Below are 13375 nucleotides of genomic sequence, written 5' to 3'. Positions count from 1 at the left end.
TTGTGTTGCCAAGCGTGCGCTGGTAAGGCCAGGAGAGGCAAGAGTAGTACTGGGAGCATCCTTGGCAACTTCAGCCTATAGTCAAAGGCTGTTGTTGGATAAAGTTAAGTTTCAGGAATCTGGAATGGGGAGGAGATGATCTTACAAAGAGTTGATTTCTTCAATGAATTGCAGTTCACTGCAGCGACTTTTTATTCTTCAGAATTCCCCTGGGGGACTTCCCTGGTGGTGCAGTGGTTAAGACTGCACCTTCCAAAGCAAGGGGTGCAGGTTTGACCCCTGGTCAGGGAGCTAAGATCTTACATGCCTAGGGACCAAAAACACAAAATATTAAAAAAAAAAAAACCACACAAAAAAACCCCAGAAGCAATATTGTAACAAGTTCAATAAAGACTTTAAAAATGGTCCACATTAAAAAAAAAAAAAAAATTTCCCCTGGGAGGTCTATTTTGGTTCTAGTTGGTTTGCTGGTGTGTGAAGTTGTTTTTTCTTTCATTCCTTTATGCTATTAATATTGGTGGGGGGCCTACTATGTACCGGGGACTGTGCTTGGAACTGTGAGTGCAGTGAGGAAATCAGCATCTGACTAACCACGAGGATAGGAAATACAACAGGCAATGGGACTGAGAGTGACCGAGAGGGGTCTAGTGATCAGGGAGTACTCCTTGAAGATCCGAGTGGCAGAAGGGGGAGCCAGGTGAGAAGCCCGGGGCAGGACCTTCCAGCAAGAGCCAGTGGCACATGCAAAGACCCTGGGGCAGGAATCCACTGGGTGTGTTGGAAGAGGTCAGTGTGGCTGGAGGGGAAGGAGGGAGATAGAAGAAGCTAAGTTGGGAGGGACTGGCTGGGGTTAGGCCCTGAGGGAACCAGTTTAATTTCAATGGTGACTATGTGCCAGCTGGGCTCATAAGGTTTGGTCCTCTTGAAAGCCAGGGCCCTTGGCTCTGACCCCTGATGCCAGCTGCTTCCGTCCTTCATCGGGGTCGGGGGCGGGGTTGGGCGGCAAGGGAACGCAGATGACTCAGTGCAGAGCCATCTCTGCTACTAGAAAGTCAGTTGCGCACCCACAGTCTTCTGACCATGGCTCATCTCTGTACCCAGTGGCCTGACTCCCAGCCACCTCGCTCCCCACTCCCTGCCCATCACTTCCTGGACAGCGAGCTCACACTCATGTCATCATCACTGTATGTTAGGTTAGGCAGGAGGGGAAGTACGAGCTTATGATCCAGGACAGCCTCATCCCCCCGCCCCCCAACTGGGTCCTGCTTCCTGGTGTGGCTTCTGTGGCCTCATCGGTAACTCAGGGCTCTTGGCAAACATGGCTGCCCCTCCAGGCTCCGCCGCGAGGCAGTCCACGAGCCTTCAAGGACCCGTGTTAAAAAGTCGCTCCCTGATGGCCACAACCTTGTGCCCTTAGACCCGACGTGTCTCTCTTTTCTTTGACGTGAGCATTTAGCAGCTGTGAAACTTTGGGCAAGATGCCATCCTTCTCTGAGCTTCAGTTTCCTTGTTTGTGAAATGCGGATTATGATAAGGCAGTTGTGAGGATGAAATGCACTCATGTCTGTGAAGTGCTAACCTAGTGCAGAGGCTGGTATGCAGTCCGTAAGTGTTAACTGCCTACGTGTTAACTGTGTGTGTGTCCTTTAAATTGCCTTCAGCAGCAGTTCTTAACTGGGGGTGGTTTTGCCCCTCTGGGAATGGGCAGTGTCTGGAGACATTTTTGGTTGTCACAAGTGGAGTGGGCGTGCTCCTGGCACCTAATGGGTAGAGGCCAGCATGCTGTGAAACACTCTGCAGTGCACAGGGCAGACCCCCCACCCCCCACCCCCAATGCAGATGTATCCGGTTCAAAATGTCAGTGGTGCTGAGGTGGAGAAAAGTATTGAAAGTATTAGTCGCTCAGTCATGACCGACTCTGTGCGACCCCATGGGCTGTAGCCTGCCAGGCTCCTCTGTCCGTGGGATTCTCCAGACAAGAATACTGGAGTGGGTAGCAATTCCCTTCTCCAGAGGTTCTTCCCAACTGAGGGATCGAATCTGTGTCTCCTGTATTTCAGGCAGATTCTTTACCATCTGAGCCACCAGAGAAGCAGAAATCCTGGCTTAGTGTGGCTTTCAGAAATGTAGCAGAATTCATGTGGCTTACCCTCACTGAGCCTCAGGACCCCCCCTTTTATTAAAAAAAAGCAACAAATAATGTATATGGCAGTTTTCTACACTTTAGTGAGTCCTGGGAAAACACTCAGGCTGCACTTCTTCACAGTTAACACAGTGCCTCCGTGTGTGCATCTCATCTGACTCTCAAGTGGTCTTGGGGAAGGTGGGACCTGGCACCTAGTTTATGGGAGAAAGTTCCCTAGAGGGGGTGGTGACCTGGCTAGCCCGAGCTCCCAGAGCTGGAAGAGTGGAAAAGGGGCAAGAACCCAGCGCTTCTCGTTCAGCTGGACTCTTGCTGCCACACGGTTGCCCTGTGAGGCCCGAGCTCCGTGGGAAGCCGTGGTGTTTATTCTCACAGTTCTCTTTCTGGCCTCTGCCGCCTTCTTCCCTTCCTGCGGGCTGGTACAGCGGCATGGTCTTTGGCATTCAAAGACCAACCAACACGCTTACCTTCTTCTCTTTTCTCCCCCTTGGCCTTCCTTGCTCAGTCGTCCTATCCTGTACCTCCAGCCCTGGCTAATTCTAGAACATTCCCAGCAGTCACTGAGGCACTGAGAATCACCTACAACCTAAAGGGATTAAACTGGTCATAGCAGCCTAACATGCTTTTCTTTGTACGAGAAGTGACGGTGCCTGTCTGTGCTGGCCCTGACAGCTAGGCGTCCTGCTCGCCCACTTGGCCGGAGCCCCAGGGAGGAAGGCCAGCAGAGGAACCCACTAAGTCCCCACTAGCCACGAGCACATCTTGTCACTGGCTCGCCCAGGATTCTGGACAAGTCAATTTCGTTTTTGGCTGCACCCCACATGGCATGTGGAATCCTAGTTCCCTGACCAGGGATCAAACCCATGCCCCCTGTAGTGGAAGCTTGGAGTCTTAACCACTGGAGCACCAGGGAAGTCCCCTGGACAAGTTAATTTTTTAAGTTATTTTTAATTGCAAAAAAAAAGCAAGAGCTGACTCATTGGAAAAAGACCCTGCTGCTGGGAAAGATTGAAGGCAAGAGGAGAAGAGGGTGACAGAGGATGAGATGGTTGGATGGTATCATTGACTCAATGGACATGAGTTTGAGAAAACTCAGGGAAATGGTAAAGGACAGGGAAGCCTGGCGTGCTGCAGTCCATGGGGTCACAAAGAGCTGGACACGACTGAGCGACTGAACAACAACTGTAAAATTACTATGTGCATTGTTAAGATTAAGAAGAGAAAATGACACCATCCAGAAGATGACATGAAAAGCTAAAATTCCCCAGTTCCTGCCTCTTCACTCTCACTTTCTGCCTCATGTTGTGTATCCCTCCAAACCCTGAACATTTGAAAATGGAGCACTCTGAAATCTGCTCAGTGACTTGAGGTTGTGGCAGATGAAAGATTTAGAACAGAATTCTGCTCCATAAGTTGCTGGGCACCCGTTTACACGCCTGTCTTGCTCTGAAGCTTCTGGGTTGAATTCCACAGCGTAAAATGATGGGTTCCCTAGGACAGCAAGGAAATTGGAGAAGAGGGAAGGTCCTTGCTCATGGGACCACGAAAGAGAAGGCTGCAGGTTTGAGAGGGCAGGGGTGCTCTTTCTCCTTCCACAAATCGTAGGAACCCCAGTGCCTACACTTACGGCAGATTTTGAGGCTTTCCAGGAGGCCCTCAGGCTTCAGGGCTGATGCATGCTAAGTCTGGTCTGGGGAGGACAGAGTGGAGGCAGGTTTTTTCCACTGAAAAGGAAGTCCTCAACCTCTGATGTTTAAAAAAAAAAAGAAAGACTTCAGTGAGATGTCAATGCTCCCAGCCACATCCTTGACAGAGAAAGGAACCAAGCACCAGACCTCTTCTTTTTTTTTTTTTTAGCAGTGTCGTTTCTTTGAATTTCCCCAGACCCCAAGAAGTAAGAATCGCTTCCTTTGTCGGCCTCAGTAAGAAGGGCTGGAGCAGCTGGTAGTCTGTGATGGTGGCTGGAGCAGGGGTTCCTGGGCACCTCGGTCTTGGTGCCAGTTGACCTTTGCTCCCAAAGATCAAGCCCAGTCCAGAAAATGGCATGTTCCAATGGGCACAGCCAGAAAGAGCAGTTTGTGGGTTTCCACTCAAATGCAAGGAGCGTTGGATCCTGGCGTTTGCCACAGCCCTTTGGCTTCTGAGGGTGGGGCAGGAAGGACAGCATTTGAAATACCTTTTTTTTTTTTTCATCAACTTTAAAATAGTGTTTAAGGGAAGAAGGGGGGGGGAGGGGTACCAGTATTGCTCTGAATTCTCTCCATGATGGCAAAAGGCAAGGATAAAACACCTTCACCCCACGCAGAAGGTGTGTCCTTCCAGCTTTGGATTTGAGGATTAGGGACTTCAGGAACAAGTGGATGGCCACCTCCTCCCTACCCCAGCCCCCATGGGCCTGCAAGGGGATTTCACCTGGGGCAGGGGCCGCTGTCTCCATCTGTGTTCGGCCTCTCTCTGGAGTTCTGACCTCACCTGGGCACATGGTCCACCTCTAAGGGGGCCCATTCCAGAAGCAGGAGCAACATCCAGGTGATGGAACCTTCTCTCTGGCCTTCCCCGAGACTTTGGGACCGGGGCCAACCTGAGCTTTGTCTCCTCTCCCGCTCTCCGCCAGCTGCCCTCGGCCTCCTCTCCCATCCCCCCTTCACCAGAGGGGAAGGTGGTCTTTGACCCAGCGGTGGGGGTGTCCCCAGCTGTGCCTCTGCCCCAGGAGCCTCTACAGCACCCAGCTGATCCTTGCATGAGGGCTGGCTCTCTCCACACTTTGCATCTATTTGCGTCATGTGAAAGTTTATATGTAGTCTGCGTGTGCAATTACATTCTAGAACTGCAATTTGTGGACACTTGTGCACTTTTGCAATCATTTTTACATCAAAACTAAATCAAGTGCTTGAAGCAAATATGAAATCCCATTAATAAAATTTTCTGTTGCAGGAAAGGTTTCATGTTTTTTCCTCTTGGTACCCAGTTGAAATTACATTGGTGGAAGGCTTTGCAGTGTATGTGTTTAGTTTAGGTCTTTAATGTCCTTGTGTTTTTTGTTTTTTTGGGGGGGGGACCATGTCGCATGGCATGCGGGGTCTCAGCTCCCCACCAGACCAGGGATGGAACTCATGCCCCTTGCAGTGGAAATGCAGAGTCCAAACCACTGGACTGCCGTCTTGTCTTCTAAGATGGGTTAGAAGATTTATTAGGCTTGCAATGTACTTGATCGAGACAGGGATGAAGCTTCCACAGATGGGCCCTCAAAGCTGGTTAAGCGTCTCATTCTCTATACGACTGAGTGTGTGTCCATGAGGGAATCCTTTCCAGAGCAGCAGACAAAACAGTCTCAAATCACAGCCCCTCATGGATATTTTCCGTCACGGAAAGGCAAATCCTAATTAGTTGCGCTGTCTGGGGTCTGGGGAAGGTGGGGCGCCTTGCTGTGTATCAACCTTGAGTTGGGGACCCTCGCGACAGGAAGCCTCCCTTCTTGATTTTCACTCGAGTCCTACATCCGGCAGACTAAGGGTTGGATCCCAAGGCCAAGACACTAAGCGATTTACAGTCCTGGTATGTAGCTCCCAGATGTGGGCTGCTGAAATCTGAAACCTGGGCCGACACAGCTGTGTTGGCAAGAAAAAAAAAAAAAGGTACAAACGCAACTTTGCTGCCAACTTGGGTTTTCTGCTTGGTCGGCTGCCTGTCTCCCCCAAAGGCTGTCTGCGTTAGTTAGAGCTCTGCTCCCTTGGTCTATGGTCCACTGCCCATAGTCCCAGCCCGCCTGGGTCTCCACCTTCTTCTTTCGCTTCCCTGCAGACAACTCGAGGTGCGTGGTCAGGCTGATGACCACAGTCCAGCCCTGGTAAGTCCAGTTCTCCCATCAGAGAGTCCTGGTTTTGTGGAGCCTTCTGGAACCCCTAAGGGCCATCTCATTTTCTGCTCTCAAGCAGGAGTGAGGAGAAGTCAATAATTTACCTGTGTTCATTTCCAAGAGCTGTCGTAACAGATGATTGCAAACTAAGTGGCTTAAGAAAATAGGTGTTTTTTTCCTCTCTCTCACAGCTCAGGAGGCCAGAGTCTGAAACCTGAGTGTCAGGCAGGGCCGTGGTCCCTCTGAAAGTTGGAGGGGAGATTGTATTCTTATCTCTTCCAGCTCCTGGTGGCTCCTGGCAATCCTTGGTGTCCCTGGCTTATAGCTGCATCCCTCCAGCCTCTGTCTTCGCATGGGCTGCTTCTGGTTGTATGTCTCTCTGTGTGCTCTTTTTTTCTTATAAGGACATCACTCCTTGGATTTTTAGTGAAGTGAAAAGTTGTTCAATTGTGTCTGACTCTTTGCTACCTCATGGACTATAGCCCGCCAGGCTCCTCTGTCCATGGGATTCTCCAGGCAAGGATACTGGAGTGGGTTCCCATGCCCTCCTCCAGGGGATCTTCCCGAGCTAGGGATTGAACCCAGGTCTCTTGTACTGGAGGCAAATGCTTTATTGTCTGAGCCACACAGAAAGCTCCCCTTGGATTTAGGGCCCACCCTAAACCAGGATGATGTCATCCTGAGATCCTCAGCTAACCCTGTTCCCAAATAAAGTCACATTCTGAGGTTCCAGGTGGATGTCAATTTGGGGGACACGCTGTTCAACCTCCTCTCCTGACCTTTGGGGACGTTTATTTCCCACTTAAATACACAAGCTAACACATTAGAGAATGTACTTGGGGTCATTGTTTTCAGTTTTAGTGAACTTTAAACATTCGGTGTTCAGTCACTTGACACACAATCTCCGTTTTTAGTGACCACCTCTCACTCTGCCATATGAGTGGTGGGATGGCCCGAAGGTAGGCGTGTGGGCTTGAGAGCTGGACGGCCAGTGTTTGCATCCTGCCGGCCTCTTTTGCTCACTGTCACAGGCTGAATTGTGTCCCCTCCTCAAATTCAGATGTCAGACTCCTACGCTCCAGGACCTCAGAGTGTGACTAGTTGGAGATGGGGGTCTTCAAAGAGGTGATTAAATGAGGTCCTTGGGGTGGGTCCTAATTCAATCTGACCAGTGTCCTTATAAGGAGAGGAGATTAGGACATAAACATACACAGAGGAGAGACCAGATGAAGACGCTGGGGAAGACGGCCACCTACAAGCCAAGGACAGAGTCTTCGGGAGAAACCAGCCCTGCAATCACCTTGATCTTGGACCTCCAGCCTTCAGAGCCCCAGGAAAGGAAATTTCTGCTTTTCAAGTCACCCAGTTGTTGGTACTCGTCATGGCAGCTGAGCAGACAATATACCAGCCACTGGGGCAAAGCAACAAACCTCCTGGGCTCGGTTCTTTCCCTTGTGTGTGTGGGGTCCTCGGGGGTTCAGTGGAGATCAGAGAGCATGCCCCACGCACTGCCTGGCATGTGGTTTGAAGGCGCTTTTACTGGGATTGGTGCACCTTGAATTGTTTCACCAGCCCTTCTGTCGTTGCTCAGTGGATGGGCCCCGTTTATTCACTGGGTGAACCTCCATTATGACCATGTGCCCTGTGATGAAGGCTGCTGTGGTCAGCAACGGGGTACCTGGTCTTTGGTCACTTTCTTGAAAGAGATTTTTAGGACAGTCTCTAAGTCATTGCTGAGTACCCTTGAAAGGCCCTGGGTTAAAGCTGCCTATTGCCATGAACTCCAAGGCCAAGGCCCAGGAGACCCTTTGCTGGTGGCAGTGAAGACCCCGCCAGAAATCCCAGGCAGTTCCTATCCCCAGAAAATGAGGCTCTTGGTAGCCACATCCCTTTCCTTCTTCAAATCTGTCCCAGTCTGATGCCTCCAGCTGCTACTGGGTGACTCAGTTTCACCAGGAGGCAGGCAAGGGCTCCTGAAGAGGGAAACCCCAGCTCGAGGGCCTCCACGGGCACCTCACACCCGCCCACGGCAGGGAGTGGTCCTTGCGCTCTTGTTAAATAGTTCGTAGCCTCCTCCCCCTGAGCTTGCTGGCTCCAAGTGTGCCGAAGGAGAGCCAAGCATCTCCGGGAGGTTCAGCCCCTCTGCTGGAACCACCTCCCCTCCCCTCCCCCCTCACCTCGGGCCAGGCGCCTCCAGCCCCGGCCTTTCTTCTTCTTTTCTCGAAGAGCCGCAGCAGGCAAACAGGATGCACCACTCCCACACGCAGAGACTCAGACGAGACACTTGGGTCGAACCGCATCCTGCTGGTGGTGCTGGGTCCCATCTGCTGCGGGCCTGGTTGGAGGAGGGGGTGGCGGCTTGGTTCCCCGGGTCGGGGGCACTCACGAGCCTGGTTTCATTAGTCAGACTTCGAGCATCATTTCAAACGGTGAACTGGATGGGCATCTCAAAGTCCCCTGTGGGGGTTCTTGTGCCTGGAAGGGCTGAATAATGCAGGTGGTGATGAGGGATGGTAACACACCCACACGGCATGCTACTGGCATTTCGCATCTCCTGCCTCACCCCCGCCTATGATTTTTGGATTTTCTGGGAGGTTTGGGGCTTTAATGAATACTTTCTCCGAACCTTATCGAAGCAGTCTAAGATGATAAGATTGCTACAAAAGAGAGGCCCACTCTGGAGAGGCGCAAGGTAGGGGTCTTTGGAGGCGTGCTCCTTGTGAGCAGGTTGACCAGACTGGAAGGGCACTCACAGAAGGGCAAACAGCAGTTCAAGAGTTTTAGGAAAACGCAAACCCCGGCTGAGAGCAAAACGATGCAGGCGGTCCTCCCGTGATTGGAGCCGTCTTGGGAAAACGAAGGTGTCAAGCCCAAGTTCCAGTTCTCCCAGCCCCCAGCCAGATGTTCCGAGTCCGTGGACACCATCAGGCATTTCATTTGCAAAGCAGTTTATGTGCCTGTTGTGAGAGGGCGGATTTAAAAGATGTTTTACCACCCACTTGGTGACCCCACCTGGCAGCGAGCATCTTTCCAGACGCCCCTGGAACTTTCTGTTTGTCGAGCCCATGGCGGTGCCGTCAGTGAAGGTGCCAGGTTAAGTGGTGTGAATTTTCAGTCTGCGCAATGTCCTGAGAGTCCAGTGGGAAGGTCTGAGATGGAGAGAAACTTCTCAAAATAAGAGACTGTCCCTCGACAGCCAGAAAGTGCTTCCTTTTGTTTCCCCTGTTCCCACCCCTTGGCAGGGCAAGGAAGGACTGCAGCAAAGCATGGGGAGGCGCTGGGGGAGGATGTTGGAAACAGGGACTCTGGCTGAGAAGGGGGGGAAACTCTTTGTGAACTTGGGGTGCAGCAGGCGGCAGTCCTCTAATCCGTCGGGGGTCCTCCCCTCGCAGCTGGCAAGTGTGCATTAGAATGACTGCTTTCCCAGAGAGGCGCTCCTGGGCCTGTGTGAGCGAGCAGGTGTCTGCGTCCTGCAGCTGACTGCTATTTTCTTTAATTAGGGCCTGTTCCCAAAGCCCCTCCTGCCTGAGCTTGTCATTCCACTTCTCTGCCCTGCACTGAATAAGCCCCATTTTGTTTCTTGGTGTAATAATAGGGTTGTGTAAGACCTTGGTTGCCAGACTTACGGGGGTCTAAATATTAGCATCGTCTGATATGATAGGGGCCTTTATTTCATCGTCTCTACAGATATGGCTTCTCTTCTGCTACCTCAAGTTCCCGGAGACCCACATCCCTGTAATATCTAACCCGAATACAATGGTAATTCTATTTTTTTTTAAAGTGGTGATTCTTAAAGTACCTCTTGATCCAAGGGTATGCATCAATGTTGTGTGAATCTAGACTTCCATGAAAAATATAGATTTGCTTGTGCTCTTTAAGCTCTTATATTCCATTGAGATAATTTCATAATGACCCTAAACATCCAGGAAATCTGCCTGGTCTACCACAAGACTTACTTTAGCTTTCCTTGGGTGTTTGGCATGCATGTGCGTTCCTTGGCACACGATCGTGCTCATGTTCAGTCGTTCATTTATGTCCAACTCTTTGTCACCCCATGGACTGTAGCCCTTATAGGCTCCTCTGTCTTTAGAATTTTCCAGGCAAGAATACTGGAGTGGGTTGCCAGTTCCTTCTTCAGGGGATCTCCCCGACCCAGAGATCAAACCCTTGTCTCCTGCATCTCCTGCATCGGCAGGAGGGTTCTTTGCCACTGTGCCACCTGGAAAGCCCCAGCACATGATAGGTATTTAATAAAAATTAAATGATTTATAATTTTCCTTTTCCCCTTAGATCTTCAACCTCATGAAGTATGACAGTTACAGCCGCTTCTTAAAGTCTGACTTGTTCTTAAAACACAAGCGGACCGAGGAAGAGGACGAAGAGTCACCAGATGCCCAGACTGCAGCTAAAAGAGCTTCGAGAATTTATAACACATGAGCCCTCCAGGCGCCGGAAGGACTGGCAGCTTTCAGAATTGAAGGAACTCACTCTCAGGACCATGCAGGGTGCATAATGGCTTTGTTATCTGCAAGGACTGAAATGTACAAAAACCCTTCCATGGGATCTGTGTATTTTATTATCTGCTTGACCAGTAAGTTTTGCATGATGGCTAATCTTAGATAAAAAGACAAATAGCTTTGAAGTTTTAGTTCTGTCTCACACACAAAAGTGAAATAGTCCTTATACACTGGACATCTTGAGTATTTTACGGCTTGATTAAACTTCATGTGAGGCCTCCAGGTGAAACTTACAGCCACATCTTCCCTTTGACGTCTTCACCTTCCCTCCGTGGGTGGGTCGCTCGGGTCCACGGCTTCACCTGGTGAATCAGCTAGAGAATGAGTTGATCTGGCATGCTCGGGCCACTGGGGGCTTGTCTGTCAGATGCTGCTTGGGTTAAATACTTCTAGAGAATAAGTTCAGTGTTGGGAAAAGAAAATTCATTGCAGCCTCTAAAGATTCAGGGAGTTGTGTGTGAGTATCATCAGAGGGCTCTTATTTCTGAGGTTTGGGTTTGTCCTGGTTTTGCCCACAATCTGTGATGTTTCATGTAACACAGATAAATAGTTCATTTTGACAGAAACAAGATCTCAACCAGGAAGAAAGAAAACCGGGAGATTGTTCAGGGTCCCCATGGCGATGCAAGGTGGTGCTGAATGGGATGGTGGTACCCAGCCCCTTCTGATGATGGAGGGTGGGGGATGTTCGCTCTTCTCACAGCCCATCTGGTGAAACCGTTTTTTCTTAGTGCCTACCCTTCGCTAGACTTCTTAACTCTGGGCTTGAGACTTCAACCAGAGGATGGAAATGCTGTCTTTGGAAGCCCCCTCTTGGGCTAGAGGCTGTGAGTGAAGTCCGATGGTCCCAGGCAGTCCTAGCCAGCCCAAGTTCCCCTCCAGCAGAGCCCAAGGTCAGGCACGGTTCCCTTCTGCTCACTGTTCTGCCATCTGCTGCTGCCAGACCTTCTCCAGCATGTTTGCCAAACCTTAAACTTCTGTTTGTACAAACAAAGCAACTAGACTCTTACTTGAGAGCCTTCCAACTTAGACATTCCATTTGCAAAACTCCCTGCTGTTGAGCATGACTCTATGATTTATCAATCAAACCAGGACACTTGAGAGAGAAGGGCATTGAGTTGAATCATCACGCTGGGATAACAGGGCATCAGCTGGTTCTGTTCTGGGTGAAACCCATTTGCATAGTCGCCTTGCTGGCCCCCCTCTCCTCGCATGACCACTTGGGCAGTCCCCCAGATTCTCATTGTCCCTTCACTGTGGTCAAATGCCCCCTGTCTTTCCTTTTTGGGTCTTAGGGAGCCATTGACTGCTGCCAACTGAACCACACAGCTGAACCTCATCAGAAACAGTAAATACTTGATCTCCGCCCCGCCCCGCCCCCACCCGCCCCCCAGCTCCCAACAGGGGGTTAACTGCCTCCCCTAGGTCATCCCAGACAGGTTTTCTCTCTGCCTGGAATGAGATGGTCATCCTGAGAATGACACCCAAGGGCCCTGTCATCTGGGAAATTCAGTCCATCTTCAAGCAGAACAGACTGATGTACTTTTAAGAGTAAGGAATAAAAGAAAAAAGAAATAGGTTCTCTAGCTCAACTTACAGTTTACTAGCCAAAAACGTGCAGAGATACAGACCGCCCCCCCCAACCCCGGCCCTGCACTGTCACAGACAGGATAATTTCAAGGCCCCATGGAGCTGAGTGAGTGGCTTGTGTGTTATTGCCTCAGTTGCATCCGACTCTTTGTGACGCCATGGACTGTAGCCCATGGCTTCTCTATCCATGGACTGTAGCCCATGGCTTCTCTATCCATGGACTGTAGCCCATGGCTTCTCTATCCATGGACTGTAGCCCATGGCTTCTCTATCCATGGACTGTAGCCCATGGCTTCTCTATCCATGGACTTTCCCTGGCAAGAATACTGGAGTGAGTTGCCATTTCCTCCTCCAGGGGATCTTCTCGGCCCAGGGATCAAACCCATGTCTCTTGCATTGCAGGCAAATTCTTTACCCACTGAGCCACCTGGGAAACCCTGATCCTCCTATTTGAGAACCTGTTCCGGGCAGGTCCCAGAGACTGCAGATGGCTGGGAACCCTCTTTCCGGCTTTCACATTTTTACCCCTGGGTTCAGAGACCCTTTGAGGTGGTAATCTCTTCAGAAACACATAAAGGAAACAGCTAGAGTTAGCCGGAAGGCTGTCTGCCAAGAGAAGAGCCTCTTGCCTAAGAGCTGCCTGAAAAGCTCCCCAGTGGGAGGGGGAGCCGCTTACGTTTAACCACAGCTTACTCCCACCAGCATGTACTCACACCACCTCCCCCAGCTTGCTGCTGCCTGGCTGCCTACATCCCTTCCAAGTGCAGAACCAGGCGGGTACAGAATGCAGCTTCCTAGAGCTGTTGCAACAGTGAGATGGAAGTGTAGGGCATCTGCGTCCCCTTCCACACTCAGCTTTTCACTTTTCCCTTATCCATTTATTGATTAGTACCTTAATTGCATCTGGGGCCTCCCTGGTGGCTCAATGGTAAAAAAAAAAAAAATCCTCCTACTGAGGCAGGAGACATAGGTTCGATCTCTGATCTAGGAAGATCGCACATGCTGTGGAGCAACTAAGCCCGCGAGCCACAACTATTGAGTTTGTGCTCCAGAGCCCGAGAGCCTCAGCTACTGAAGCCTATGCACCCTAGACCCCATGCTCCCCAACAGGAGAAGCCACTGCAATGAGAAATCTGTGCACCACAGCTAGAGAGTAGCCCCCACTTGTCACAACTGGAGAAAAGCCAGCTCAGCAACAAAGACCCAGCACAGCCAAAAATAAATAAGTAAATACAATTATTTTGAAAGAATAAATAGTGTCTTCTATGG

General features: G+C 50.6%; 1 protein-coding gene across 2 annotated transcripts in view; it reads left to right on the top strand.

The window, feature by feature from the left end:
* RGS10 (regulator of G protein signaling 10) overlaps positions 1-10749 on the top strand; it is a 40863-nt gene extending 30114 nt beyond the window's left edge. The window contains exons 5-6 of one of the 2 annotated variants that reach the window (XM_055560275.1): positions 9687-9758; positions 10290-10749. In XM_055560275.1, the coding sequence (XP_055416250.1) occupies positions 9687-9758; positions 10290-10436 (219 nt within the window). In that variant the 3' untranslated portion in view covers positions 10437-10749. The remainder of the gene's footprint in view (positions 1-9686; positions 9759-10289) is intronic. The other variant, XM_055560276.1, reaches the window with a different exon arrangement.
* Positions 10750-13375: the final 2626 nt, after the last annotated feature.

The sequence above is a fragment of the Bubalus kerabau genome, chromosome 22 (assembly GCF_029407905.1).
Source record: "Bubalus kerabau isolate K-KA32 ecotype Philippines breed swamp buffalo chromosome 22, PCC_UOA_SB_1v2, whole genome shotgun sequence".
NCBI lineage: Eukaryota > Metazoa > Chordata > Mammalia > Artiodactyla > Bovidae > Bubalus > Bubalus kerabau.
This window is presented reverse-complemented; position numbering and strand designations above follow the sequence as displayed.